The sequence below is a fragment of the Heptranchias perlo genome, chromosome 28 (assembly GCF_035084215.1).
Source record: "Heptranchias perlo isolate sHepPer1 chromosome 28, sHepPer1.hap1, whole genome shotgun sequence".
Taxonomy (NCBI): Eukaryota; Metazoa; Chordata; class Chondrichthyes; order Hexanchiformes; family Hexanchidae; genus Heptranchias; species Heptranchias perlo.
This window is the reverse complement of record NC_090352.1, coordinates 4,124,830-4,152,153: the sequence shown is the minus strand read 5'-3', so window position 1 is coordinate 4,152,153 and position 27,324 is coordinate 4,124,830. Positions and strand designations below refer to the sequence as shown.

Sequence of the window (27,324 nt, the reverse complement as noted above, 5' to 3'; positions counted from 1 at the left end):
AGCCGATTCTCGGACACACAAGAATTCAACGGAGCCCAGTTAGGACTAGATAGATTAGTAGCAAAAAGGTCACGGTTTGTCATGTGTTACCAACATTTACCTTGTTGTACTCTTGGATTTACAAACCAAGTTGATGCAGTACTGAATCAGAGTGGTGCTACTGGAGGCTTAACCACTCAAAGCATCAGAGCTGTCCTGTTGGAATCCTGAAGGAGACGAGATCTGTTCATTATCTTGCAGAATTGTTTTCACCTGCAAAGCGTGATTTGAATTTCTGAAATAAAGTTCAGTGAGCCCTGCTTCTGTGTCTCTACTGGAGAGGAATAGGAGTTGCTTTCTCAGTCAAAAGATTCAAGTAAGCTTCATCCATATAATGCGAAAAGGGTTTCTCTCAGGACGGGGAGAGGTTTGTCCTGTATTGTGATAGAATGAGCATGAGAGTGTATAATGCTGAATATTCAGGCCCGTCTTACTAAGAGATGCAGTGAGGCTCATCATTAGATGATCAGGTTTCAGGGCACAGGGAGGTCTGTTTCCCATGTGTTTAGGAATGTGTCTGTGATGTACACAATTGTAGACACATTTATTTTGGCATCTTGGCAGGAGTAGGGAGATCACTCATTCAGTCTCATGCTGGTAGGGTGATAAATAGATTGATAGGCTGGTAAATAGCGAGGAGGATAGCCTCAGTCTGCAGGACGATATAGATGGGTTGCTCAGATGGGCGGAACAGTGGCAAATGGAATTTAACCCGGAAAAGTGCGAGGTGATGCACTTTGGAGGGACTAACAAGGCAAGGGAATACACAATGAATGGGAGGACCCTAGGCAAGACAGAGGGTCAGAGGGATCTTGGTGTGCAAGTTCACAGATCCCTGAAGGCGGCGGAACAGGTAGATAAGGTGGTAAAGAAGGCATATGGGATACTTGCCTTTATTAGCCGAGGCATAGAATACAAGAGCAAGGAGGTTATGATGGAGCTGTATAAAACACTGGTTAGGCCACAGCTGGAGTACTGTGTGCAGTTCTGGTCGCCACACTACAGGAAGGATGTGATCGCTTTGGAGAGGGTGCAGAGGAGATTCACCAGGATGTTACCAGGGCTGGAGCGCTTCAGCTATGAAGAGAGACTGGGAAGATTGGGTTTGTTTTCCTTGGAGCAGAGGAGGCTGAGGGGGGACATGATTGAGGTGTACAAAATTATGAGGGGCACAGATAGGATGGATACTAAGGAGCTTTTTCCCTTCGTTGAGGGTTCTATAACAAGGGGACATAGATTCAAGGTAAAAGGCGGGAGGTTTAGAGGGGATTTGAGAAATAACTTTTTCACCCAGAGGGTGGTTGGAGTCTGGAACTCACTGCCTGAAAGGGTTGTGGAGGCAGGAACCCTCACAACATTCAAGAAGCATTTGGATGAGCACTTGAAATGCCATAGCATACAAGGCTACGGACCAAATGCTGGAATATGGGATTAGAGTAGACAGGGCTGATGGCCGGCGCGGACACGATGGGCCGAAGGGCCTCTATCCGTGCTGTATAACTCTATGACTCTATGGTGCGTTTTCCTGTACTGATCTACAGGATAAGGGACTGGTATGATGGTGTCTAAAAGGTTGGCAAATGTGCTCAAATCCCAGTGACTGATAAAGGGAGAGGGTGGGTTTGATGGGTTTACACTGTTCAAATTTCGGATTGTAGTCGACACCTCTGCCTCTTTTAAATCCCCACCCCCATCATTGCCTGTAACATTTTCAGATACAGTCACTGTGGGAGTAGTGTTCATAATGAGGCTGAACCAAGGATAAGAGGATTGAAAAGCACAACAGGAAGAAGTGGAAAGCATTAAAACTTACCTGCAATCTGCAAGTCCTATACTTTTAAAAAAATTTAAGGAAATCTCTGCTCCAGGTTCAGCTGATAATGGGACACTTTTATTTCCTCTGCCTTTCTTGATTAGGTGGTTAGTTTAGAATTGCTAGTTAGAGGTAGTTGAGATGCAGATATCCTGTGTAGCTCACCCCCCTTGTGAAATTCTGCTCCAGTAATTTGATGAATGATTCTCATTTTAGATAATATGTGCCAAGTTTGCGACATGCCCCAGGGTTTAGTGCAGTTCATAGTGGACTAACTCCTTTCTTCATCCTGTATTTTCAATCTATTTTAGGTCTCTGCTCCCAGCACTCTCCTGTGTACAGACCTGCCTGCTGCATCTGCTTGATATGGGCTGGGAGCCACTAGACATGTCCTTCTTCAATGACATCAAGCTACCTGATCTCTTACTGGCAATGTCACAAGAAAATATCAGTATCCATGACAGCGCTATACAGTGAGTACAAACACGGTACAGTGTAAACCAGTTGTAATACATGTAATAGAAACAGTGCAGAGATTTCAGACACTGCAGTATGGTGTAAAAATGGCACTGTGTAAAGGTCGTTTAAATTTTCTACTAAAAATGCCCCGTAATTGTTGATTCCCTGAATATCCGCTTAATATTTGGTATGAGGAAGAAGGACTTTGTGTAAGACTTCTTATAACAACTTTTTAAAAAAAAAATTGTGAACTTGTTAAATTGTTTTTGAGTGGTTTTTACCAGCAGCAATTAATATATATTTCCCTGATAATTATAAAAGGATCTTCCATGACTTAGATTTGCTGTGAATTGCACAGGATTCACTATGGTCGGTCTCTGTTATACCCTTGTTTCTCCGGCTACCTATTTTTCTGTTACATGCAAGATTATCCAAACTCCCATTAACATGCTGCTGTTACTTGCACTTAATATATATCACTTTTAATGTAAAGAAACGCCCTGAGACACTCTGCCAAGATATACCATCATCAAACAGGAGTTGGGGGAGATGTTTGAGGATGTGGTTGAGGAGGGGCTGAGGAAGCTTTTGAAAGTGGGGAGCGATGTGGTAGCCTGGAAGGGTCTGGGAAGGGAGTTCCAGAATATGAGGACTGAAATTCCTGACACTGATTTGGTGGTTTGGAGGGGCAGAAGAGAACGGAAGGCCAGAGTCAGAAGACCAGAGGGCGTGAGATGGGACATAGGGCTGCAGAAGATTCTAGAGGTGGGGCGAGAAAGGCCCCTGAGGGATCTATGGGCAATGAGGAAAATTTTGAATTCAATGTACTGAGGGGGTGGGGAGCTTTTTGAGGTTGGTGAGGATGAGGTGATGAGTGAGCAGGATTTGTTATAGGATGGGGTGACAGGTGAGGGGGATTTGTTATAGGATGGGGTGATAGGTGAGGGGGATTTGTTATAGGATGGGGTGATAGGTGAGGGGGATTTGTTATAGGATGGGGGTGATAGGTGAGGGGGATTTGTTATAGGATGGGGGTGATAGGTGAGGGGGATTTGTTATAGGATGGGGTGACAGGTGAGGGGGATTAGTTATAAGATGGGGTGACAGGTGAGGGGGATTAGTTATAAGATGGGGTGACAGATGAGGGGGATTTGTTATAGGATGGGCTGATAGGTGAGGGGTATTTGTTATAGGATGGGGTGGTAGGTGAGGGGGATTTGTTATAGGATGGGGTGATAGGTGAGGGGGGATTTGTTATAGGATGGGGTGAGAGCTGAGGGGGATTTTTTATAGGATGGGGTGAGAGCTGAGGGGGATTAGTTATAGGATGGGGTGACAGGTGAGGGGGATTTGTTATAGGATGGGGTGACAGGTGAGGGGGATTTGTTATAGGATGGGGTGAGAGCGGAGGGGGATTAGTTATAGGATGGGGGTGAGAGGTGAGGGGGATTAGTTATAGGATAGGGTGAGAGCTGAGGGGGATTAGTTATAGGATGGGGTGATAGGTGAGGGGGATTTGTTATAGGATGGGGTTGATAGGTGAGGGGGATTTGTTATAGGATGGGGTTGATTGGTGAGAGGGATTAGTTATAGGATGGGGTGATAGGTGAGGGGGATTTGTTATAGGATGGGGTTGATAGGTGAGAGGGATTAGTTATAGGATGGGGTGAGAGCTGAGGGGGATTAGTTATAGGATGGGGTGAGAGCTGAGGGGGATTAGTTATAGGATGGGGTTGATAGGTGAGAGGGATTTTGTACAGGGTGGGCTGATAGGTGAGCGGGATTTTGTACAGGATGGGGTGCAGAATTTTGGAGGAGCCGAACTGTGTGTCGGTTGGAGCTCAGGAAGCAGACAAGGACCCTGCACAACCATCTGAAGATGGAGCTGATTTTGGCTCCAGAGATGAAGTATAGAGCTTCAAACTGTTGTTAAAACTTTATTGGACTCTGCTGATGGAGTCTTGAATTTATTTAGCCAGTGGAGTGAAGAAGATGAAATTGCAGATTATGAATGCAACAAAGAGTGGATGGAAGAATGTCAAGATGGAATACAGCTCCGTGTGTGGTACGAGAGGATGTCTAATGCTACAGCTGAAGAGAAGAGGCGGGTAAGTGGATGTTTAAGTTACATTAAATAACTCCTCAATCTATGGATTGCCTGATATTTGTAGTGGGCGTGTAACACTTTGCATTTAAATGTGAGAAACAAAAGCTCATGTTTGTGAAAATTCTTGGTCTCGTTGGTTTATATTGTTACTCACTGAATGTTGGAATAGAATAAACTGTTTAATGTGCTTTCTGCGGGAGAGGGAGAAATAATAGCACATTTTTCCCAAGAATACTTGGATACATTTTATTTGTTTCACGAAATGTATTTTGATAGTCCTGCACACATTTTTGCTTGGTCATTTTTTTTTTAATTATTGTGCTAAACAGATGAATCACCAGAGATGTCTATCTTCCTTCTGCTGGCCACTAATTTAATAGTGACTTCCACTGTGTCTGAAGGAAGAAGTTATGATGTTTTAAAGCCTAGAGCTTGTAATGACCGATTTTGTTGTGTTTTGTGACAGATGCACATGTTTGTTGCACGCTACTGTGACCTGTTGAACGTGGAGATATCCTGTGATGGGTGTCATAAAATAGCCCCCTGGCATCGCTACCGGTGTCTTCAGTGTCCGGACATGGACCTCTGCAAAACGTGCTTCCTTGGTAAGAATTTGGTCCTGATGTGAAGTGAAAATGACTCTCTTTCTGTTGGCTGTCGTTCGAGACCGTGGACAACTGGTGTCGAGCCATAACAACTCGTTATTTAACACAAGCACAGGGATTAACAGCAGTGGGAAAAGTATATTTAAAGTGGGCGCAACCTGTTATAAACCATTTCAAAGTACAAAAAAACACTCCTGGTCGCAGAGCAGCAGTTAACAGAGCAGCAGTTAACAAAGCAGGTGCGACACAGGGCTGAGTCAGCAGAGTACGAGGCAGTCATGCCCTGGCTGTATAGCTCATCGGACAGGCTGCATCTTGAGTACTGCGATCAGCTCTGGTCACCAAACCATGTGGGGAATGTCCAAGCTGTGCTGGTGCAGAGTCCCACCTCAGGCTGGTCCTTTGTGTCAGAGGAACTGGATTATGAGGCTAGGAACAGGAGTCGGCCATTCAGTTCCTCGAGCCTGTTTCTCCCCCCCCCCCCCCCATCCACCCCTTTAATTAGCTCGTGGTTGATCTGTACCTCAACTCCATTTCCCCACCTTTGATCCTTATCCCTTGATCCCCTTACCCAACAAAAGTCTATCGATCTCAGTCTTGAAAGCTCCAATTGATCCCCAGTATCCACAGCCTTTTGGGGGAGAGAGTTCCAGATTTCCACTACCCTTTGTGTGGAAAAAGTGCTTCCTGATTTCACTCCTGAACGGCCTAGCTCTAATTTTAAGATTGTGCCCCCTTGTTCTGGATTCACCCACCAGAGGAAATAGTCTCTCCATATCCACCCGATCGAATCCTTTTATAATTTTAATCACCTCGATTAGATCACCCCCCAATTTTCTATATTCAAGGGAATAGAAGCCAAGTTTATGCAACCTGTCCTTATTTAACCCTTTAAGCCCTGGTATCATTGTGGGACCCTGTGCCGTACCCACTCCAAGGCCAATATACCCTTCCTGAGGTTTGGTGCCCAGGACTGAATGCAGTACTCCAGATGGGGTCTGACCAAGGCTCTGTACAGCTGCAACTCCCTACCCCCTTGAGGTAAAGGCCAACATGCCATTAGCATTTTTGATTGCTTTTTGTACCTGCTCACGAGCTTTTAGTGATTTGTATACATGGACACCCAAATCTCTCTGCTCCTCAGACTCTATCTTCAAAAGGAGGTATATTGGGGGGAACCTTTTGGAAGTATGTAAAATACTAAGTGCAGTAGAAGAGGCTAATCTGCACCACTCTTTTGTTAACCATGACTCTGGGTCAATGGAACATAAGGGCAAAGCAGTAAAAGGCAAATTCAGTGCGGGTGTCAGCTCATGCAGAAAGTGAACCTGGAATAATGATCTTTCCACGTTAATGAAGTTTCAAAACTCCAGAATCATTTAAGGATGCTGTGATGGGAGGCTGTGGGGTTTTTAATGGAAGGCTTAAGTAGATGGGCTGCATGCTCTCCCTCTTGCCTCCTCCCATTTTATTTTTTTTAAAACAACTCATTCACTTAGATTTTCAAATCTCTGTAAAGTAAAAGTAATGCCCAAGCTCTGAGAGAAGCTTCCCCCTCCCCTACCTGTGGTAGCTATGGTGAGCAAGCTGCCTAACTCACCGCTAAGGAGAGTAAGTGCTGTACAGATCAATGTGCTGCTCCACATTCTCCATTTCTGAGAGATTTTACTTGTCTTGCATATTTCTTAAGAACTGAAATATGAACATCTCCTTGAAGTAGGACTTGAGCGATGAGAGTTCCCAGAAGAGGAGAGAGAACTGAGCCTCCTTAATAGAAGGAAGAGCAGGGTGGAGTGGCCAGCCAGTGAAAGTACATTCTAAGGAGACTGGGTGGTGCAGTGGGTTGAAGACAGGTCTTTCACTTCTCGGGCCAGTGTTCAAATCTAACCTAGACTAATGGGATGAAAATCTTCCGTGTCTGCTGGCTGGAAGGGTCCTATGTAGAATCATAGAAAATTTACGGCATAGAAGTAGGCCATTTGGCCCATTGTGTCCATGCTTGCCGAGACACGAGCCACCCAGCCTAATCCCAGTTTCCCGCATTTGGTCCGTAGCCATACAGGTCACGGCTCTTCAGGTGCACATCCAGGTATTTTTTAAATGAGATGAAGGTTTCTGCCTCTACCACCCTCTCAGGCAGTGAGTTCCAGACCCCTACCACCCTCTGGGTGAAAAAAAAAATCCTAATTTCTGCTCTAATCCTTCTACCAATCACTTTAAAACTATGCCCCCTGGTTATTGACCCCTCTGCTAAGGGAAATAGGTCCTTTCTATCCACTCTATCTAGGCCCTCATAATTTTGTACACTGCAATCAAATCACCCCTCAGCCTCCTTTTGTTCCAAGGAAAACAACCCCAGCTTATGCAATCTGTCATCATAGCTAGAATTCTCCAGTCCTGGCAACATCCTCGTAGATGATCTCTGTACGCTCCCTAGTGCAATTACAACCTTCCTGTAATGTGACCAGAACTGTGCGCAGTACTCAAGCTGTGGCCTAACCAGTGTTTTATACAGTTCCAGCTTAACATCCCTGCTTTTATATTCTATGCCTCGGCTAATAAAGGAAAGCATTCCAAATGCCTTCTTAACCACCTTATCTACCTGTCCTGCTACCTTCAGGGATCTGTGGACATGCACTCCAAGGTCCCTCATTTCCTCTACACCTTTCAGCATCCTCCCATTTATTGTGTATTCCCTTGCCTTGTTCACTCTCCCCAAATGCATTACCTCACACTTCTCTGGATTGAACTCCATTTGCCACTTTTCTGCCCATCTGACCAGTCCATTGATATCTTCCTGCAGTCTATAACTTTCCTCCTCACGATCAACCACACGACCTGTCTTTGTGTCCAAATCGTTAATGTATACCACAAAAAGCAAAGGACCTAGTACCGAGCCCTGCGGTACCCCACTGGAAACAGCCTTCCAGACGCAAAAACATCCGTCGACCATTACCCTTTGCTTCCTGCCACTGAGCCAATTTTGGATCCAATTTACCACATTCCCTTGGATCCCATGGGCCTTTACTTTTTTGACCAATCTGCAATGTGGGACCTTGTCAAAAGCCTTGCTAAAATCCATGTAGACTACATCAATTGTGCTATCGTCATCGATCCTTCTTGTCACCCCCTTGAAAAATTCAATCAAGTTAATCAGAGACGACCTACCCTTAACAAATCTGTGCTGACTGTCCTTGATTAGCCCGTGTCTTTCTAAAAGTGACAGTTTATCCTGTCCCTCAGATTTGATTCCAATAATTTGCCCACCACCGAGGTTAGGCTGCCCGGCCTGTAATTACTCTGTCTATCCTTCGCTCCCTTTTTAAACAACGGTACAACGTTAGCAGTCCTCCAATCGTCCGGCTGTACGCCTGCATCCAGTGGAATTTGGAAAATGATTGTTAAAACCTCCGCTATTTCCTCCCTGGCTTCTTTTAACAGCCTGGGATACATTTCATCCAGCCCTGGTGATTTATCCACTTTCAAAGATGCTAATCCCCTTAATACTTCCTCTCTTACTATGTTTATCCCATCCAATATTTCACACTCCTCCTCCTTAACTTCAATTCCTGTATTATCCCTCTCCTTTTATGAAGGCAGCTGCAAAGTATTCTTTAAGAACCATACCCACATCTTCCGCCTCCACACATAGTTTACCTTTTTGGTCTCTAATAGGCCCTACTCTTAATGTATTTATAAAACATCTTTGGTTTTCTTTGATTTTACCTGCTAATATTTTTTCATGCCCTCTCTTTGCTTTCCTAATTTCCTTTTTAACTTCACCCCTGTACTTTGTATACTCCTCCAAACTTTCCATAGTATTGAGTTCCCGGTGTCTATCATAGGCTTTCTTTTTCTGCCTTATCTTACCCTGAATGCTGCTGGTCATCCAGGGGGCTGTAGATTTGGCAGCCCCTCCCTTTTTCTTTGTGGGAACATGTTAACCCTGAACCCCTTGAATCACCCCTTTGAATGTGTGAAATCTGTCTGGCAAATCTCATTTAAATTCCCTGTGGGCATGAGTATGCAGTACATAAGTTCTCCTGATTTGGCCATCTGAGTCAGAGACTGGTGTGAGAGGAGTTACATTGCTTCATCGAATGATACAGCACAGAAAGGCCATTCTACCCATCATGTCTGTGCTGGCCCTTTTGAAAGAGCTATTCCAATTAGTCCCATTCGCCCGCCCTGCAAATTTTTCCCCTTCAAATATTTATCCAATTCCCTTTTGAAAGTTACTATTGAATCTGCTTCCACCGCCCTTTCAAGCAGTAAATTCCAGAACATAACAACTTGCTGCCTAAAAAAAAACGTTCTCCTCATCTCCCCGCCTCCTTTTGCCAATTACCTTAAATCTGTGTCCTCTGGTTACCAACCCTTCTACCACTGTAAACAGTTTCTGCTTATTTACTCTATCAAAACCCTTCATGATTTTGAACACCTTTATTAAATCTCCCCTTAACCTTCTCTGCTCTAAGGACCCCAGCTTCTCCAGTCTCTCCACGTAACTGAAGTCCTGCAACCCTGGAACCATTCTAGTAAATCTCCTCTGTACCGTTTCTAAGGCCTTGACATCCTTCCTAAAGTGTGGTGCCCAGAATTGGACACAATACTCCAGCTGCGGCCTAACCAGTGATTTATAAAGGTTTAGCATAGCTTCCTTGCTTTCGTACTCTGTGCCTCTATTTATAAAGCCCAGGATCCCATATGCTTTTTTAACAGCCTTCTCAACTTGTTCTATCACCTTGAAAGATTTGTGGATGTGAACCCCAAGGTCTCTCTGTTCCTAGACCCCCTTTAAAATTGTACCATTTAGTTTATATTGCCTCTCCTTATTCTTCCTACCAAAATACTTCACATTTTGCTGCATTAGATTGCATCTGCCATGTGTCTGCCCATTTCACGAGTCTATGTCCTCCTTAAGTCTGTTACTGTCCTCCTCAGTAGTGGAATGCTGTTGAGGGTAGAGCTGAGGCATGTGATGGATAGGGAGATCTATCCTATTTCAAATCTTATAAAGGCTCTGTTTTTAATATCTATGGGATTTTGATAGATTAATTCACTTACTGCTCTAGTTGGTTTAGCTAGAGTATAAAAGTATCACTAGCTAAAAACCAAGGTCTTTCACTCTTACTTGGGCTGGGAAATTCCGGTTGTGTGGGACCCACTTTACAGAGACTGAGCATTCCCGTGTGAATATTATTTTGATTGCAAACTCGGCGAGAATGGATGTAGCACAAGTAGAGACCACTTCACCCAATTGCTTGCTTTGTTGCACGATCGATCAATTGAGTGGAAAGGTTTTGCAACCAGATGAAAAATGGATTTGTGTTAATGTCTATTGTGTGGCTTGTACAAGGGCCGCCCTGGTCTTCAGAGCGTTTTACTAGGACAGATAGTGAAATGTTGAGTGTTTTATTATTTTATGAACAGAGAAAGATTAGGTTGAATAATGTAACTTAATGACATCTGCTTTGTTGGTCTCTTGCCACGGTTTAATTTCTGCTTACAATAAACCAATATTATAGCCCAAGTTGCATAATCTGATCGTGGTATTTCTTCTGTTATCCAAAGGATACGAGACACCTTGTGGCATTTCCAGCGATCAATTTACAGCAACAAAGGTCTCTGTTTGACCCTGGGTATTACATAATCACCAAATATCGCGCTTATAAGGACACACTTCGGTTTGTAGAGCGCGTGAGCTGGCTTATGGGAATTGTCCTGAACACTATTTGGTGACAGCCTGAAAATTGTTGCTGTTACGTGGGTGCAGTGTGGGGGTGGTGAAATTTGGGGCTGAGTGAAGGTGTCTTGCTCTGCACCTGACACTGCTTCATCTGGAAGTGCTGAATGTTGAAAACTGAAGTGGAAAGTATATCATTCCCCAGCACTGATAAACCCCGCCCCCCCCAACCATTGCAAAATTCACTTCTTTTTTATAAAATGGTATATTTGATGAATATAATGGGAATGAGCTGGTGTTTACTTCAGTGCATCATCAACATTTCTTTATGCAACACATCAGTTGTAGATTTTGCCAGAAGTTTGCCTGAATATTGAATTGCTAAAATCTAATGTATTTAATTGCCAAAGTAATTGGTTGGCACCAGCTTTAACCTCAATTTAAAAAAAACACTAAAATTGCAGAAGGCCGATTGTCGATTGGATCACTTTATTTTTTGATCGTGATTTTACTCTTCAGGTGGAGTGATGCCTGAACATCACGAAGATTATCACAAAATGGTTAACATGGAGTACGCATGTGATCACTGTCAGGGGCTGATCATAGGTCGCAGGATCAACTGTAATGTATGCGATGACTTTGATCTTTGCTACGGATGCTATTCTGCGAAGAAGTACCCTGACAGGTAGGACAGTGCTGTGTAACACCAAACTACACTTCCCACTCCTGCCTCTAGCATTAGAATTGAGGGCTGCACTGTTAAGAATGCAAACCTAGACCGTCAGCAAAGTTTATAAGTGACTCTCTTGTAGATTTGCTATTTTTTTTCCCCTGCAAACACTGTACACGCTTGCACCATCTGTGTGCCCTGTTGTAAACTTTTGAAACACCCCACTGAGTTTCCAGCAAATTTGATAAATGAGTTGGTTCCCTCTGCTTCTGGTGGGGAGGCTCGGGGAAAGAAATGAATGAAGGCATCGTTCCATCTGGCCACGCGTGTAGCTGCCAAAACTCTGCCCTTGAACATTACTTTCAGCACTTTAGTAACTTGGAAATCCGATCCTTGTTTCCTTTGACTAATTGACTTACTGGGAAATGCTTCCGACCGTTTCAAGCATAAGTTTCACTGTCAGGTTTTCCCACCTGTGATGCAACCTTGCGTGTATCGGTCAACATGTAACTGAACCTAGCAGACAACTGCTTGAATAAAAAGGTTATATTGGCCATGTTCTGTTTCTTGCCCAATAAATGTCTCTTATATCTCTATCCTGTTTACTCTTGCACTACAGTAACTCTAATAAAACAAGCTCAGCTGGTGGGGGAGGGAGGAAGTGTACACCAAAAGAATTCTTCCACTGAAATTCACCCATAAATCAGCACTGCCTTTCTTCATAGTATTTGTTGACTATATTAATATAGTTCTGGCTACTTTTACTCAATGTAATAAGTTGTATGGTGAATTGTATTGTTTCTTGTACTGAGACTGGTTTGAGGCTCTTTCTATTTTTATTTTCCTGCAGCCATTTGCCAACGCACAGTATTACTGTATTCCCCATGGTGACTATTCGGATCAGTGACCGTCACCGGCTCATCCAGCCGTACATCCACAACTATACCTGGCTGCTCTTCAGCGCACTGGCCCTCTACACAGCCGACGTCGTAACAGAACAAAAACCTGCCGAGGAGGAGCTGGACTCGCACGCACACACTCACGCTGAGACACTGGAAGCTCGCTGCACAGAGCTCATCACTGAGTATCTACTCAAAGCGCATCAAGGAAAAAGTCAGTCATGTGAATAATGCACGTTCTTTTTGTCCAAAAATGTATAGATATGTTCAAAATTTGCCTAAAGCACAAAATCTGTTTAAATCACTCATCTATTTTAAGGTTACTTGTTTGATGCATTATGTTATTCCTTTTGATACATTGACCTTTCACCTCCTGGACCCTGGATTTGAATCCAGCTCAGATTAAAGGGATGAAACCTCTTCTCCCTCTCTCTCAAGGGACCTATGTGAAATGATTTTGAACTTTCTTAAATAGAAACTTAAGATGCCTAAAAGGCAGGTCCACCGTAGAAAATATGTTAATATTTCAGCTGCAGACCCCTTGTCAGTCTTTAACCTTGGGTGCGTGGGCTTACACTGAAAAACATCCTCTAATTTGGCATTAAATTGTGAGTCTTGTTTAGAGACGTCACAGAGATTGTTATTTTGATAAATGGAAGTTTTAAATTTTGTGCAGTGGAGGGACGGCACTCCAAGGTGTGGAGGAAACTGGAGCAGAGCAGAGGGAGCAAGATATGAGTTGTGAGCCCTTAATACTGACACTGGACAGAGACCGTGTTCCATTTCCCAGCATTGCTGCCCCTGTTGGGTTTCACTTTTCTTTTGCACTGTGCCTTCCGCCCCCCCCCCCCCCTACCTTCCCCACAAATGGGGTGAATTATATTATGAATTATTATGTGTTTCACTCAATTGATGGCACCCTCGTCTGAGGCAAAAGTTTGGAGGTGTAAGTCCCACTGCCGGACATAAGCACGTAGTCTGACATTCCAGTGCAGTACTGAGGGAGTGCTGCATTGTCGGAGGTGCCGTCTTTCTGATGTGACATTAAAACGAGGGCCCCATCTGCCCGTTCCATTGGTTCAGTTGGTCACTGAGATCATGGAGATATAAAAGTGTGTGGGCTTCCGAGATGAAGGTGCATAAAGACAAACCGCTGTGCTGCATAGAGGTCTAATCAGTTGCAAAAAGAATAGAGATGTAACTAATTGAAACAGATGATTCCACTTGTAGGGGAGTCCAAGACTAGGGGCCATAAATATAAGATAGTCACGTATAAATCCAATAAAGGATTCTGGAGAAACTTCTTTACCTGGAGAGTGGAGAGAATGTGGAACTCGCTACCATATGGAGGAGTCATATAGATGCATTTAAGGGGAAGCTAGATAAGTACGTGAGGGAGAAAGGACTAGAAGGACACGTTGACAGGGTGAGATGAAGTAAGTTGGGAGGAGGCTAGTGTGGAGCATAAACATGGACATATACCAGTTGGGCCAAATCGCCTGTTTCTGTGCTGTAAAATTCTCTGTAATTCTGTGTAATGATGTAGAAACAAAGCAAGCCAGACAACCATCAATGGAGAGAACAGCCCAGTGAGCCTTTTGGGTTGGACCATTCGCAACTATTCAGGACTTCAGTTCTGAAGAAGGACTCATTGCGAAACGTCGAGGGGCTGAATGACCTCCTCCCGTTCCTGATGTCCCGATGTCAAATTGTCCTCTCCACAGATGCTGACCGACCCGTGTGTTTCCAACATTTGCAGTTTTTATTTGTTGATCCAATTGTTTTTAATAAGTAACTATTCGAAGCGCATAATGTTTCCTAATTTTATTTTGGCCCAGGTCTAAAGAATTCCGCAGTGCTTTCTTTGCTGTCCAATGTGTCGGTTAAAAGTGAGACGGACGTAGCTGGTACCTCAACAGACGCCACAGAAACAATACTTTCCACAACTGATCATAGCGCCAGTAACCAGCAGCAAGTCCAGTCCCGTTCTGCTCGTATGGATACATCTAATGTAAATAATCAAATTATTGCTGTAATTGGTTTCAGTTTGATGTGCTTCAGTCAAAGCTTCTGAGTGCTAGAACTAAAACACTTGTTTCGACCTTTCGAGGCCTCTTTCCTAAACTAGACCAGAGAGGTCAAATGAAAGTCTCTACCCTCTCTGATTGCTGTTTAGGCTCGTTAGTGGGATGACTATGGACACTTTCATTCCAGACGCTGCTGATGCAGATCCCTGACCCAAAGCTTGCATGTAGTTCATGCAGGTTGGGCAGTGCCATGGAGACCGTAGGACGGTTGCTATGGGTAGCTTGGTGATGCAGTTCTGGGGGTATCCTTCTCTAGCTGGGGTGAACACTTTCTTCAGGTAATCTAGTAGGAGCTCTGAATGACACCTCCACCTGTGCTGTATTTGATACTTGTAAACAATTTTACAACACCAAGTTATAGTCCAGCAATTTTATTTTAAATTCACAAGCTTTCGGAGGCTACCTCCTTCCTCAGGTGAACGATGTGGAAATGAAATCCTCGAAATGAAGTCGCATTTATACATTTGATACTGTCACTGGGTGTAAACAAGAACATAGTCTCATTCCCCAGGCCAGTGCCCCCTTGTTCATCAGTTTAAATCTCACCAAAACCATTGTATTTACTAACTTAAAAATGTTAAAATGTTTACAATCTGCGCATTAAAATTTGTGGACTTTCTAAAACTATCTTTCGGATGTTGCTTTTTGTAATGAAATAGCCACTGACCTTTGCTTATAATCTTTACTTTTTGTCCCTCTTCAGGAATCCACTCCTGCAGATGATCAGAGAGAAATATTGTCTGATACACATTCCAGAGATGGGGAGGGAGCTGTCCAGTGCAGCCGGGAGAAAATCCAAAAGAAGGTAGAGTCACCGGAGGCGATAGCTGGCCAGAATTAATGCATGGAAAGCAGATCACATTTACTTTGGACTACTTGAGCGGTTTAGATATCTATAACGTTTACTGGTTCTTGAGTTCATATTAAACAGTTGATCCTGATGATGATGATCCTTGATACAGTAGATGTCATTTTCTTAAGCTAGTCTAACTCAAGACAGATTCAGTAAGGAAAAATTATAAAATGCACTTCAAATGGCTAAAGTCAAATTTATAATGACGAGAAGCTGAATATTGGCGACGAATATCAAAGATTTATGTGGATCCTCTGAAGATGTTGGGGCTACGTTTAGAAATAGTGCATTTGTTTCTGGACATTCTGGGTTAGGGATAACTAGCTGAGTTGTTGCAATGTAATCTGGGATGGATTTATTACTTAAAGAAGAAGTCTGAATAAATATAAATGAGAATTATAGATAGGCAGAGGATTCCACCCCAGCACAATGCCTGCTTTTCCTTCGTGTAGTATCATCACAGTACAGTTTGTGAATTTTGACTGTACTGCACAATTCTTTTAGAAGCTGTTCATCTTTGTCCAAATAAACAAATCTCCCTCTGCTTCTCTTTGGACAGCTCTTTCTCGGGACAAAATTGGCTGCAGTTGAATAAAGAGAAGTTGTGTAACTATTGTGGGCGTTCTGTATGGAGCTTATTGAGATTTTGAGTTACAGGTTCTCACGTCACTATAAATTCCTTTAGCCCAGCTTTTTCAAGTAAAGATTTATGCACGTTTCACCAATATTTTACTAAGTTTTACATGTTTTACTCTGCATTCCTCCAATTCTGGCCTCTTGTGCATCCCCAATTTTCTTCACCCCACCATTGGTGTGCCTTCAGCTGTCAAGGCCCTAAGCTCTGGAATTCCCTCCCTAAACCTCTCTACCTCTCCTCCTTTAAGAAGTTCCTTAAAACCTACCTCTTTGACCAAGCTTTTGGTCACTTGCCCTAATATCTCCTCATGCGGTTCAGTATTAAAGTTTGTTGGATCTCTCCTGTGAAGCGCCTTGGGATGTTTTACTACGTTAAAGGTGCTGTAAAAATGCAAGTTGTTGTAAGTCACTGACTCCTTTTTGCATCTATTTCCAGTTAAAATCAAGTGCGAGTGATACCACCTTGGCAAGTATTGACAGCATTGAGTGGGAGAGCGTGCAGGTACTTGAGGTGTCTGGATCCAAAGTTGATACTTCGGACTTTGAGACCAGTAAGGACAATATGACCTTTGAGTCGGATTCATCCAATCATGGAGCAGTGACTTCATCTACTGCTAGCTCCTCAGCAATTTTTTCACCCAGTCAGTTAAATGTCCCGACAGCAGGTAGTGCATCAGAAGACGAGGTTAAACAAGGCAGTCCCATAATTAGCGCCGCTTCCTCGCAGCCATCATCCTCTGGAGTTTCCACTAAGAGGTCTACGGTTGGACAGCAGCTCAATGCTTCGCAGGCTGAGCAGACTGCACCATTGTCTGTAATGTCCATTTCATCAGGGGCAACCCAGCCCTCTTTCACCTCCAGCGTTGCATCTGACACAGTCCCAAAGTCATCATCTAGCGAAGCAGCGGAGTCGGCTGCAACTGAATCGGTGCCCCCAACCTCCGTATCAGGCGCACAACTGCTTGACTCCAGTATAGCTGAACAGCAAACGTCTGCAGCAGCTGTGGAGATGCTTACAACAGGTAATGCTGCATTATTGCTATTCACCGTGGCACATAAAGAACCAGATCTGTTCTTCTAACAAGCTTAGGAAGAAATGTGTTGTGTAATATTATCAAAATTGACAGAAATTTGTGGGCTAATGAACAAATTTCTTGATAAACAGGCTTCAGTAATGCAAGACTTAACTAAGTTTCTTTAAAAGTATTTCTTAAAGATGAGGTATCTATTTGCAAGTTTGACTGCCCCTGCTGTAAGGGTGTTAAGGGGTATGAAACCAAGGAATTCAGGTACAGATCAGCCATAATCTAATTGAATGGCAGAACAGGCTTGGGGGGCTGAATGGCCTACTCCTGTTCCAATGTTCCCTGCTCCTTACCGGGGGTGAGAAGGGAAGGGCAGGTATCTTGAGTGCAACCTTGACTTTGTGAAAAACTAAGAAACTTCCTTGTGTTTGTGCTGAAATATTGAAAATCATTTTAATTTCCAGGGCCAGAGTCTGCTGTAGAAATACCTATGGTTCACTCGCGTGGATCGAAAGCCTCCTTCAAGATGGACGCTGACAACAAAGAGTCCGTGCCCAGCCAAGACCAGGTCTTTGCTGAATGCTCGCAGGAGAGAATTCTGGGATTGCTGGCTGCCATGCTGCCTCCTGCAAAAACTGTAAGAACCTGAAGTAGTTTTGTTCAGAGACAATTTCCTATCTTTAACAATGGAACAAATAGGTTTCTGATGTACAACTGAAATTCTTCATTTTGGTTCCTTTTTAATTTTTTAGCTTTCTGATATTTTACATGTTTTGGAGTTGGTGTGAGAATGTGGCGCTGAGGTTTTATTGCAAGGTGTTGTTCCCAGAAGCTGGTTTGCAGAAGTTGAAAATGTACATAGTAAAACGTTGGAATGTTTAATTGGCCAGGTTTTTATAAACATAGCTTCACAAGATAAGATGAGGAAGTCCATTGAGCCCATTTTTGGTCATCTATTCCGAAAGATCCTACATTTCCCCCATTGCACTGTTACTTAAATGATTGGAAGCTTTTCACCACCCAATTCAGAAATCCGTTCCATGTGTCAATCACTCTATGTAGAGAAGTTTCCTAATGGTCCTAAATCTGCCTTGCAGCAGTTCAAACATGTGCCTCCATGTCCCATTGTCACGGTTTAGTTTGAGGTAGTGTTCTGAATTTACCTTTCCATATCTTTTAGTATCTTGTATACCTCTGTAGGATCACCTTTCAGTCACCTTTCCAGGCCCAAAAAACCGAGTTTCTCCAGTCTTTCCATATAACTCAGTCCTCTGACACTAAGGATCAGTTTGGGGCTCTCTCTGGTCACCAGACTGATACCGGGGCTTGAAAAGTTAAATTATGAGGACAGGTTGCATAAACCTGGATTTTATTCCCTTGAGTTTAGACGATTGAGGGGGTGATCTGATTGAGGTGTTTAAATTGATAACGGATTTTGATAGAATAGGTAGGGAGAAACCATTTCCTCTGGTGAGAGAATCCAGAATAAGGGGGCACAATCTTAAAATTAGGTTGGGCCATTTAGGAGTGAAATCAGAAAGCACTTTTTCACACAAAGGTTAGTGGAAATCTGGAACTCTTCCCCCCAAAAGGCTGTGGATACTGGGTCGATTGAAATTTTTAAGACTGAGATTGACAGATTTTTATTAGGTAAGGGATTATGGAACAAAAGGTGGGTAAATGGAGTTGAGGTACAGGTCAGTCATAATCTGAGTGTGGGAGAACAGGTTCGAAGGGCTGAGTGGCCTATATCTGTTCCTATGTCACTAGTGCATGAATGTCTCTCTTGTCTCCTGATGACCCGAATCGGATGCGATGTGATCTAACCAGACTCTGTGCAATTTGAGGAAGAATTCCTCTGACTTGCACTGCACTGTGTGACTCTATAGTTCAGCATTCTGTTGTTTACTGTGCGGTGATTGGACATGATGAACATTGAGCCTACTAAAACTCGGTGTCTTGATTTTATTTTGATATTCGTGGAGTGTATTCTTTATAAATTTAGTGGTAGAACTGTGGCAGTTCATTGCGCGTGTGTATATATATATATATATATATATAAAATTTAAGCCAAGCAGTTCACTTGCATATTGGCTGAAAAATGTGATGTTAGCTGGCTTTGTTCCATGCAATGTCAAACAGTTACTCAGCAACTGGCTGCACCCGGAGCTGGGAAATGCATCCTTGTATCTGCAGTAGCTGAGTAACTGTTTTAATAATGACCACTGGATGTTCTAAACTAATTTATTTGCAGACTTCTGATGCTATGGTCAATCCCACAGGATTCAACCATGTGCCTACCAAACCTGAGGCAGGTACTGAAGCTCCTGTTCCGAGTGGCAATGCAGAATCCTGGGCAACTGATTGAAACCTATCACCTCACACTGGGACTGCTTGGACAGCTGCTTATGAGGATCTCTCCAGCAGAAGCCGATGCAGCAGTAAAGGAGGTCCTATTTGCGTCTTGGACACTACTTAGCATAGCGGAAGGCAACCTGAAACATCCGGGCTGGATGACGACACAGGTTTTGTTCAGCCTTGGAGCAGTGTGCTTGGACTGGTACGGTTTAATAGTTTCTTTTGTTTTGGGGGAAAAAGCTACATTTTCTCGGAAACAGATTGAATAGAAAATTAATGAAAAGTAGCTATTTTTATTTAACCTTTCTTCTATATAGGTGTCAGCCGTGGCTCAGTGGTAGACATGTTGCCTCTCAGTCAGAAGGTTGTGGGTTTAAGTCACCTCCAGAGACTTGAGCACGAAATCTAGGCTGACCGTTCAGTGCAGTACTGAGGGAGTGCTCACTGTCAGAGGTGCCTTCTTTCGGATGAGACATTCTCAGGTGGACTAAAAGATCGTGTGACACTATTCGAAGAAGAGCAAGGGGGTTCTCCCCGATGTCCTAACCAATATTTATCCCTCAATCAACATCACTGTGTGTAAATTAGCTGCTGCGTTTCCTACATTGGAGCAGTGACTACATTTCAAAAATACTTAATTGGCTGTAAAGCGCTTTGGGAAGTCTTGAAATCATGAAAGGTGCTAAATAAAAGCAAGTTTTTTTATTATTTTAAGTACATAGTGCATGTTCAATGCAAGTGACAAGAACAATTACAAATTTCTCCAGCCTTGCCTAGAAAATCATAAATGTAGCAGCACTGCATGAAATCTCTTGTTTGTATTTCTTGAACTGTGGTTTTTCTCCTGATTGAAGCAGGATTAGCCTGGACTGGGCATCTTCAGTGGCAGACATCCTCAGAGACCTGAACTCTAGCCCGCAATGGCAGAAGGTGATCGCTGCCTTCACAGAGCGCTGCATCGAGGAGCTGCCGTTCCGTCTGAAACGCACCAACATCTTCACACTGTTGGTTCTGGTGGGATTTCCCGAGGTAAAAGCAAACATTTGAATATGATAGTTGAAGTGGAGTCTGTGTGGTGTTGCCCTATTAAAGTGTAATGAATTGCATTGGAATAAATGAAGGAGTACTGAGATGGGCACAGGACCAGCATTGAACGCAGACAAGTAATGACCAGATGGATCGCTCTGTTGTATCAGGCCCTTTGTATAAGTGGCTCAGGCCTAGATTAAATATCCTGCCATCCAGACAGTTTTCAGGATATTTGAACAATTGTATGGCTTGATGGACATTATAAACCAATCAGTGTTGAGTAATTGTTTGCATTGTGAAAGGGGTTATTGGAAATTTGGAATTATCACCAATGGTTTGGAACTATTACGTTCTAATTTTCGGTTCAGACTACATTACCGTTGTGCGGCCATGTACATTCAGGTGCTAGTTTCAAAACTTTTCAACACAATTCCTTGTGTTTTTAATTTTAATATTTGTAAAGCAGTGGAGTTGTGAAGTGGTGGTGTTAGACACGTCTCGTGTTGCATTTCGAAAACTTGATTGTATAAACTGATAGAAGTTAAGTTGCTTGCTGGTTACCTCTGCCTCTTACTCCAATCTGGTCATCGGTTTTGTTAGATCCTAGCTGTGCACATCCCAATGATAGAAGGGTCCATTAGTCACCATGTAGCATGTCGTCCCATCTACTTCAAGCATATGGTCAAGTTTTGGTTCAAATAGCTTTTGGACGCATACGGAAGCTGACATTTTGGGTTGAGTACGAGTAAAAAGCATTGAGAGAAGATCAGTCTGGTCGAAGGTGCTATCTTGCTATATGAGGTTGTGTTAGAATTGAGAGTTTATTGAGTTGTTCTGCCAGTCAAACAAAATTGCATTGCTTATTAAAGGGGACTAAGCACTGTGTGCTAAAACTGTTTGTACTCTGTGCCTGGATTGCTTTTAAGACATAAACTCTGTTCACACGCAGGTATTGTGCAGGGGCACTCATACTGTTTACGTAGACAACGCAAATGAGTCACATGATGTTATAGTCCTGAAGCATTTTACAGAGAAGATTCAAGCCGTGGTAATCGACATCAAGACTCGAAAGCGTAAAACAGGTGAGTACTCGTGACTGTTTACGAGAGCACTTCATTCACTGAACTACCTTTCACCTGGCGTGGAATGACGCGATAGGTACTTGTCTTCAAGACCCAACCTGCCAAGTTCTTGATCTCATGCATGTCGTTGGCAGGGGCATTAGTTGGTCTTGCGGTGTTTGCTAAAGGAGAGCAAGAGAAAGCCTAATTAGTGCTGTCATGTACCTCCTAGGAGTCAGTTGCAAAACAGATCTTGAAAGAGGCCTGGGAACAAGTCCAAGGCCTGTCCTATTGCTAGGTGCGGCATGGAGAGGTCTTGTCTCTGAGAGGGGTGGGGGGGGGCGAAGTAAGATAAACTGATCTTACAGTGCTCACTTTGATAAAGTAGAGGGATACAGGTTGCAATATTTTAATGCATTGCCCTTTCACTTCTGGCACAAGAAAAAAAATTACCATTTTACTTTCAGCTCTTTGATTCCTAAATTAAATTAGATTGGGGGAGGACCTTTTTAAATGGTGAGAAACTATTAAATGTTGATGTTCAGAGGGATTTTGGTGTCCTTGTACACGAAACACAAAGTTAATATGCAGGTACAGCAAGCAATTAGGAAAGCAAATGGTATGTTGGCCTTTATTGCAAGGGGGTTGGAGTACAAGCGTAAGGAAGTCTTGCTTCAATTGTACAGGGCTTTGGTGAGACTGCATGTGGAGTACTGCGTACAGTTTTGGTCATCTTATCTAAGGAAGGATATACTTGTCTTAGAGGCGGTGCAACGTAGGTTCACCAGATTGATTCCTGGGATGAGAGGGTTGTCTTATTAGGAGAGGTTGAGTAGAATGGGCCTATAGTCTCTGGAGTTTAGAAGAATGAGAGGTGATCGCATTGAAACATACAAGATTATGAGAGGGCTTGACAGCGTAAATGCTGAGGCTGTTTCCCCTGGCTGGAGAGTCTAAAACTAGGGAGCGTAGTCTCAGGATAAGGGACCAGCCATTTAGGACTGAGATGAGGAGGAATTTCTTCACTCACAGGGTTGCAAATCTTTGGAATTCTCTACCCCAGAGGGCTGTGGATGCTCAGTCATTGAGTATATTCAAGACTGAGATCGATAGATTTTTGGACTGTTAAGGGAATCGAGGGATATGGGGATCGGGCAGGAAAGTGGAGTTGAGGTTGAAGATCAGCCATGATCTTATTGAATGGCGGAGCAGGCTCAAGGGGCCATTTGGCCTACTCCTGCTCCTATTTCTTATGTTCTTATGCTCAGCGGACATTCCAAATCCCAGTAGATGTCGGTCCACTGCTTATAACTGGCCTCAAAACACAACATTGTTTGCCAATAGTTCAACTGCCCACCCTAATAAGACAATGAGAAAGTGTGGGAAAAGGAAATGGCATTGTTCAATGAATTATTGTTCTCTGAGGTTGGGCCATGTTGTAAAGAAAAGAATCCACTTGATAAAACATGGCTAGAATACCCTAGGTGTTAAAACCATTCACAATGAAGGATAAGAACAAAACTAAGCTCAGAACAAATTGGAAATGGAAATAGCTGCAAGAAAGAGCTTAAATTGAAATTGTGTATGATGTGATATTTATATGGGCGACTTCATGTTTCTTGTGGAATTAAATAGTCTTTTAGACTATGCTGTTGCAAGTTCAAAATAGGATTGCTTATTCCAGGATTACATCATGAGGTAAAGACTGCCACCAGGAGATGGCACTATATTATTTTATCGCTGCATCTTCCCACCTTTTGATTTAAGCTTTTCTAACTGGATGATCTTTGTAGTTCAGTGTCAATTATGACACCTCGAGTGCCCACTTGACATGTTTCTTTATGATTCTACATTTCAGTTCTTGAGCACTTTGACATTTATGTTGATACGGTTCAACATTCTGTTTTGTTTCCGAAGATTAACCTTAATCATGAATCCAACTATGTGTGGTCACTTTATCTTATATATATCTTTTTATTCCCTTTTAACCAACTAGCAAACTCTCTGAGCCAAACACTAGTGAGAGAAGAGGTTGCTAGCACTTAACTCTTGAGTTGACTCTGTACTACCTTGTATTCAATCAGCATGGTTCAAACACTACTTTCTTGACATCTCTTTAAATCTCAAACAGGATCTTCACCAACTGGTTGTTAAGTTTGAGAACTGGATTGGTTTCATTTTGGATGGCTTGTTATATTGTTTTCGTGCTTCTTCCACTATCTAGTTCCTTGTTTCATTGGTTTTCCCTGTGAATGACCTGATGTATTGCTGTGATCATTGTTCTTCCATCATCTGGTTCCTTGTTTCATTGGTTTTCCCTGTCAATGGCCTGATGTATTGCTGTGTTTGTTCGTCTTCCAGTGTCTGGGTCCTTGTTTCATTGGTTTTCCCTGTGAATGGCCTGTTGTATTGCTGTCTTTGTTTGTCTTCCAGTGTCTGGTTCCTTGCTTCCTTGGTTTTCCCTGTGGTTAACCAGCCCATAAACTAACTTGCACCAAGTCCCATTCACCCATCACCCCTGTGCTTACTGACCTACATTGGCTCCCAGTCCAGCAACGCCTCGATTTTAAGATTCTCATCCTTGTTTTCAAATCCCTCCCTGGCCTCACTCCTCCCTATCTCTGTAACCTCCTCTAGCCCTACAACCCACCGAGATCCCTGTGCTCCTTCAATTCTTGCCACCTGCGCATCCCCGATTTTAATCGCTCCACCATTGGTGGCCAAGCCCTCAGCTGCTTAGGCCTTAAGCTCTGGAATTCCTTCTCTAAACCTCTCTGCCTCTCTACCCCTCTTTCCTCCTTTAAGACGCTCCTTAAAACCTACCTCTTTGACCAAGCTTTTGGCCACCTGTCCTAATATCTCCTTATGTGGGTCGGTGTCAAATTTTGTTTGATAATCACTTCTATGAAGCAGCTTTGGTCGTTTTACTACGTTAAAGGCGCTATATAAATGCAAGTTGTTGTTGTGCTTCTTCCAGTGTCTGGCTCCTTGTTTGTCAGCTCACACCAGCCTCGTTGATTTTGGCGCCGTTGTTACCGTCCGTCTTTCCGGTGCACGGCCCAAGTGGAATTTCTTGTGTCTTCCATGGCCATTCTGCAGACGGACTTCATTGCCAGTTAGAAGTGGGAGTAAATCTTGAAATTTCTGCACCAGCTTCCTAGTGACTTCTGAATCCTCAGAGTAAAGGAAGTTTTCATTCATGGGCAACTTTGTACTCACCCTGTGGTTCTTGAGTTGTTTGGGTGATTTGCAGCACAGTGGCAATGTGCTCCTGTAAGTCAGAAGACGCTTGCACACACTGTGACTGTCGTGTTTTGCTTTCTTGATCAGATTTTCCATTAATTGATGAGGTGAGGGCTGACAATAACGTGTCTGAATACCCTGCGCTGTGCAAATATTGAGTTGTGGACTGGTATATAGAACTCCATCTGGTACTCATTGCCTTGTGAATATAGAGCTCATTGCACCTATCACAGCCTTGCTTGATGTAGGGTCACAACATCAGGATAGTTTTAGTAGTAATCTGTGATTCTACTGTACTCCTGTTAAATCCCCTCCTGCTTTTTGCCATGATCAGTGTATAGTTGAGTGGGGACTCTTTCAGCTTGTTATCTAGATTTGTACAAACTGCGTGATGTGCATATTGACCGTGTGGGTGATGTTTTGATTTGGTTTTGGATAGTACTGGCGAGCTGTTGACATTTTGTGATGCCTGAATGCCCTTCGTGTATCTTCGATCTAGTCAGTTTCCACATACTTATAGGATCGTTTATCTTCACCGCAGTTTGTGTTCAGAGAACAGACTTCTTATGCCAACTCCAGAATATCCCATTATATTGACTTTACTGTGTTCAGTTTTTTTTTTATAGATCTTTTCTAGTGGTAGGTTTCCCTGTGCTCCAAATCTGGTTTGAAGTTGACGATGGTTTTTATTGATATTCACATCCGTGGTCCATTCTCTCCCTTTAATTGTATCTACAAACAAGTTCTCTTTCTAATCCACTTTGCTCTCGACTGTGTCAATTTTCCACTTCTGACTCTGGCGGCGTTTGCAAAGTGTCTTATAGCGCTTGTGACCAGTTTTGCCGTTAGCCAAGCATGACCTAGGCTTGTACCTTTTCTTACACTTGAACTCGCCCTTGGCTGGCTTTTCTTTAGTAGCAGCCATCTCTTTAAAGTGTTGGTTGTTGTCTTTCTATCACTTACTCCTGTGATTTCCTTTATTTGGGTTTGTGTGTTTTTAGGAGCCTGATTCATGTTTACTACCCTATCTAGTCCTACGTCAAGGTCTCATCGCAGTGGTATCATCTGTTGGTTTTTTTTAACCCAAAGCAACGTTACCCCGAATGAGGGAGCCATTTAATGCTACATACTCACGAGTCTGCCAGTGTCTTTAATGCCAGCAGATAACTGCCTGCAGATTCTTTCAGATCTCTTACATTAAATATATATCTCACAGATGTGATCCTACAGGCCAGTCAGCCTAAAGTTGGTGGTGGGGAAACTTTTAGAGATAACAATCTGAGACAAAATTAATTGGCACTTGAATCGTAGAATCGTAGAAAATTTACAGCACAGAAGGCAGCCATTCGGCCCATCGTGTCCACGCTGGCTGATAAACGAACCATCCTGCCTAATCCCACTTTCCCACATTTGGTCCGTAGCCCTGCGGGTCACGACTCTTCAGGTGCACATCTAGGTATTTTTTAAATGAGTTGAGGGTTTCTGCCTCTACCACCCTTGCAGGCAGTGAGTTCCAGACCCCCACACCCTCTGGGTGAAAATTGTTTTCCTCATTTCTGCTCTAATTCTTCTACCAATCACTTTAAATCTATGCCCCCTGATTATTGACCCCTCCGCTAAGGGAAATAGGTCCTTCCTATCCACTCTATCTCGGCCCCTCAGAATTTTGTACACCTCAATCAAATCATCCCTCAGCCTTCTTTGTTCCAAGGAAAACAACCCCAGCCTATCCAATCTGTCATCATAGCTAGAATTCTCCAATTCTGGCAACATCCTCATAAATCTCCTCTGTACCCTCTCTAGTGCAATTACATCCTTCCTGTAATGTGGTGACCAGAACTGTACACAGTACTCAAGCTGTGACCTAACCAGTGTTTTGTACAGTTCCAGCATAACATCCCTGCTTTTATATTCTATGCTTCGGCTAATAAAGGAAAGCATTCCATATGCCGCCTTAACCACCTTATCTACCTGACTTACCTTCAGGGATCTGTGGACGTGCACTCCAAGGTCCTTCACTTCCTCTACACCTCTGAGAATCCTCCCATTTATTGTGTACTCCCTTGCCTTGTTCGCTCTCCCCAAATGCATCACCTCACACTTCTCCGGATTGAATTCCATTTGCCACTTTTCTGTCCATCTGATCAATCCATTGATATCTTCCTGCAGTCTACAGCTTTCCTCCCCACTATCAACCACACAGCCTATCTTTGTGTCATTCTCAAATTTCTTAATCATGCCCCCTACGTTTAAGTCCAAATCGTTAATGTATGCCACAAAAAGCAAAGGACCTAGTACCGAGCCCGGCGGCACCCCACTGGAAACAGCCTTCCAGTCGCAAAAACATCCGTCGACCATTACACTTTGCTTCCTGCCACTGAGCCAATTTTAGATCCAATGTGCCACATTCCCTTAGATCCCATGGACCTTTACTTTTTTGACCAATCTGCCATGTGGGACCTTGTCAAAAGCCTTTCTAAAATCCATGTAGACTACATCAATTGTGCTACCCTCATCGATCCTCCTTGTCACCCCCTTGAAAAATTCAATCAAGTTAGTCAGACACGACCTACCCTTAACACATCCGTGCTGACTGTCCTTGATTAGTCCATGTCTTTCTAAGTGACAGTTTATCCTGTCCCTCAAATTTGATTCCAATAATTTGCCCACCACCGAGGTTAGACTGACTGGCCTGTAATTACTCTGTCTATCCTTCGCTCCCTTTTTAAACAACGGTACAACATTAGCAGTCCT

At 43.3% G+C, this 27,324-nt stretch overlaps 1 protein-coding gene across 4 annotated transcripts in view; it reads left to right on the top strand.

Moving 5' to 3' along the window:
* Positions 1-27,324, top strand: part of zzef1 (zinc finger, ZZ-type with EF hand domain 1) — a 212,082-nt gene that overhangs the window by 113,416 nt on the left and 71,342 nt on the right. For 3 of the 4 annotated variants that reach the window (XM_068007937.1, XM_068007935.1, XM_068007938.1), the window contains 12 exons: positions 2,164-2,325; positions 4,287-4,419; positions 4,885-5,023; positions 11,229-11,394; positions 12,230-12,492; positions 14,117-14,289; positions 15,069-15,170; positions 16,291-16,876; positions 17,344-17,516; positions 19,162-19,439; positions 20,092-20,266; positions 21,216-21,348. In XM_068007937.1, coding sequence (XP_067864038.1) covers positions 2,164-2,325; positions 4,287-4,419; positions 4,885-5,023; positions 11,229-11,394; positions 12,230-12,492; positions 14,117-14,289; positions 15,069-15,170; positions 16,291-16,876; positions 17,344-17,516; positions 19,162-19,439; positions 20,092-20,266; positions 21,216-21,348 — 2,483 coding nt within the window. The remainder of the gene's footprint in view (positions 1-2,163; positions 2,326-4,286; positions 4,420-4,884; positions 5,024-11,228; positions 11,395-12,229; positions 12,493-14,116; positions 14,290-15,068; positions 15,171-16,290; positions 16,877-17,343; positions 17,517-19,161; positions 19,440-20,091; positions 20,267-21,215; positions 21,349-27,324) is intronic. The other variant, XM_068007936.1, reaches the window with a different exon arrangement.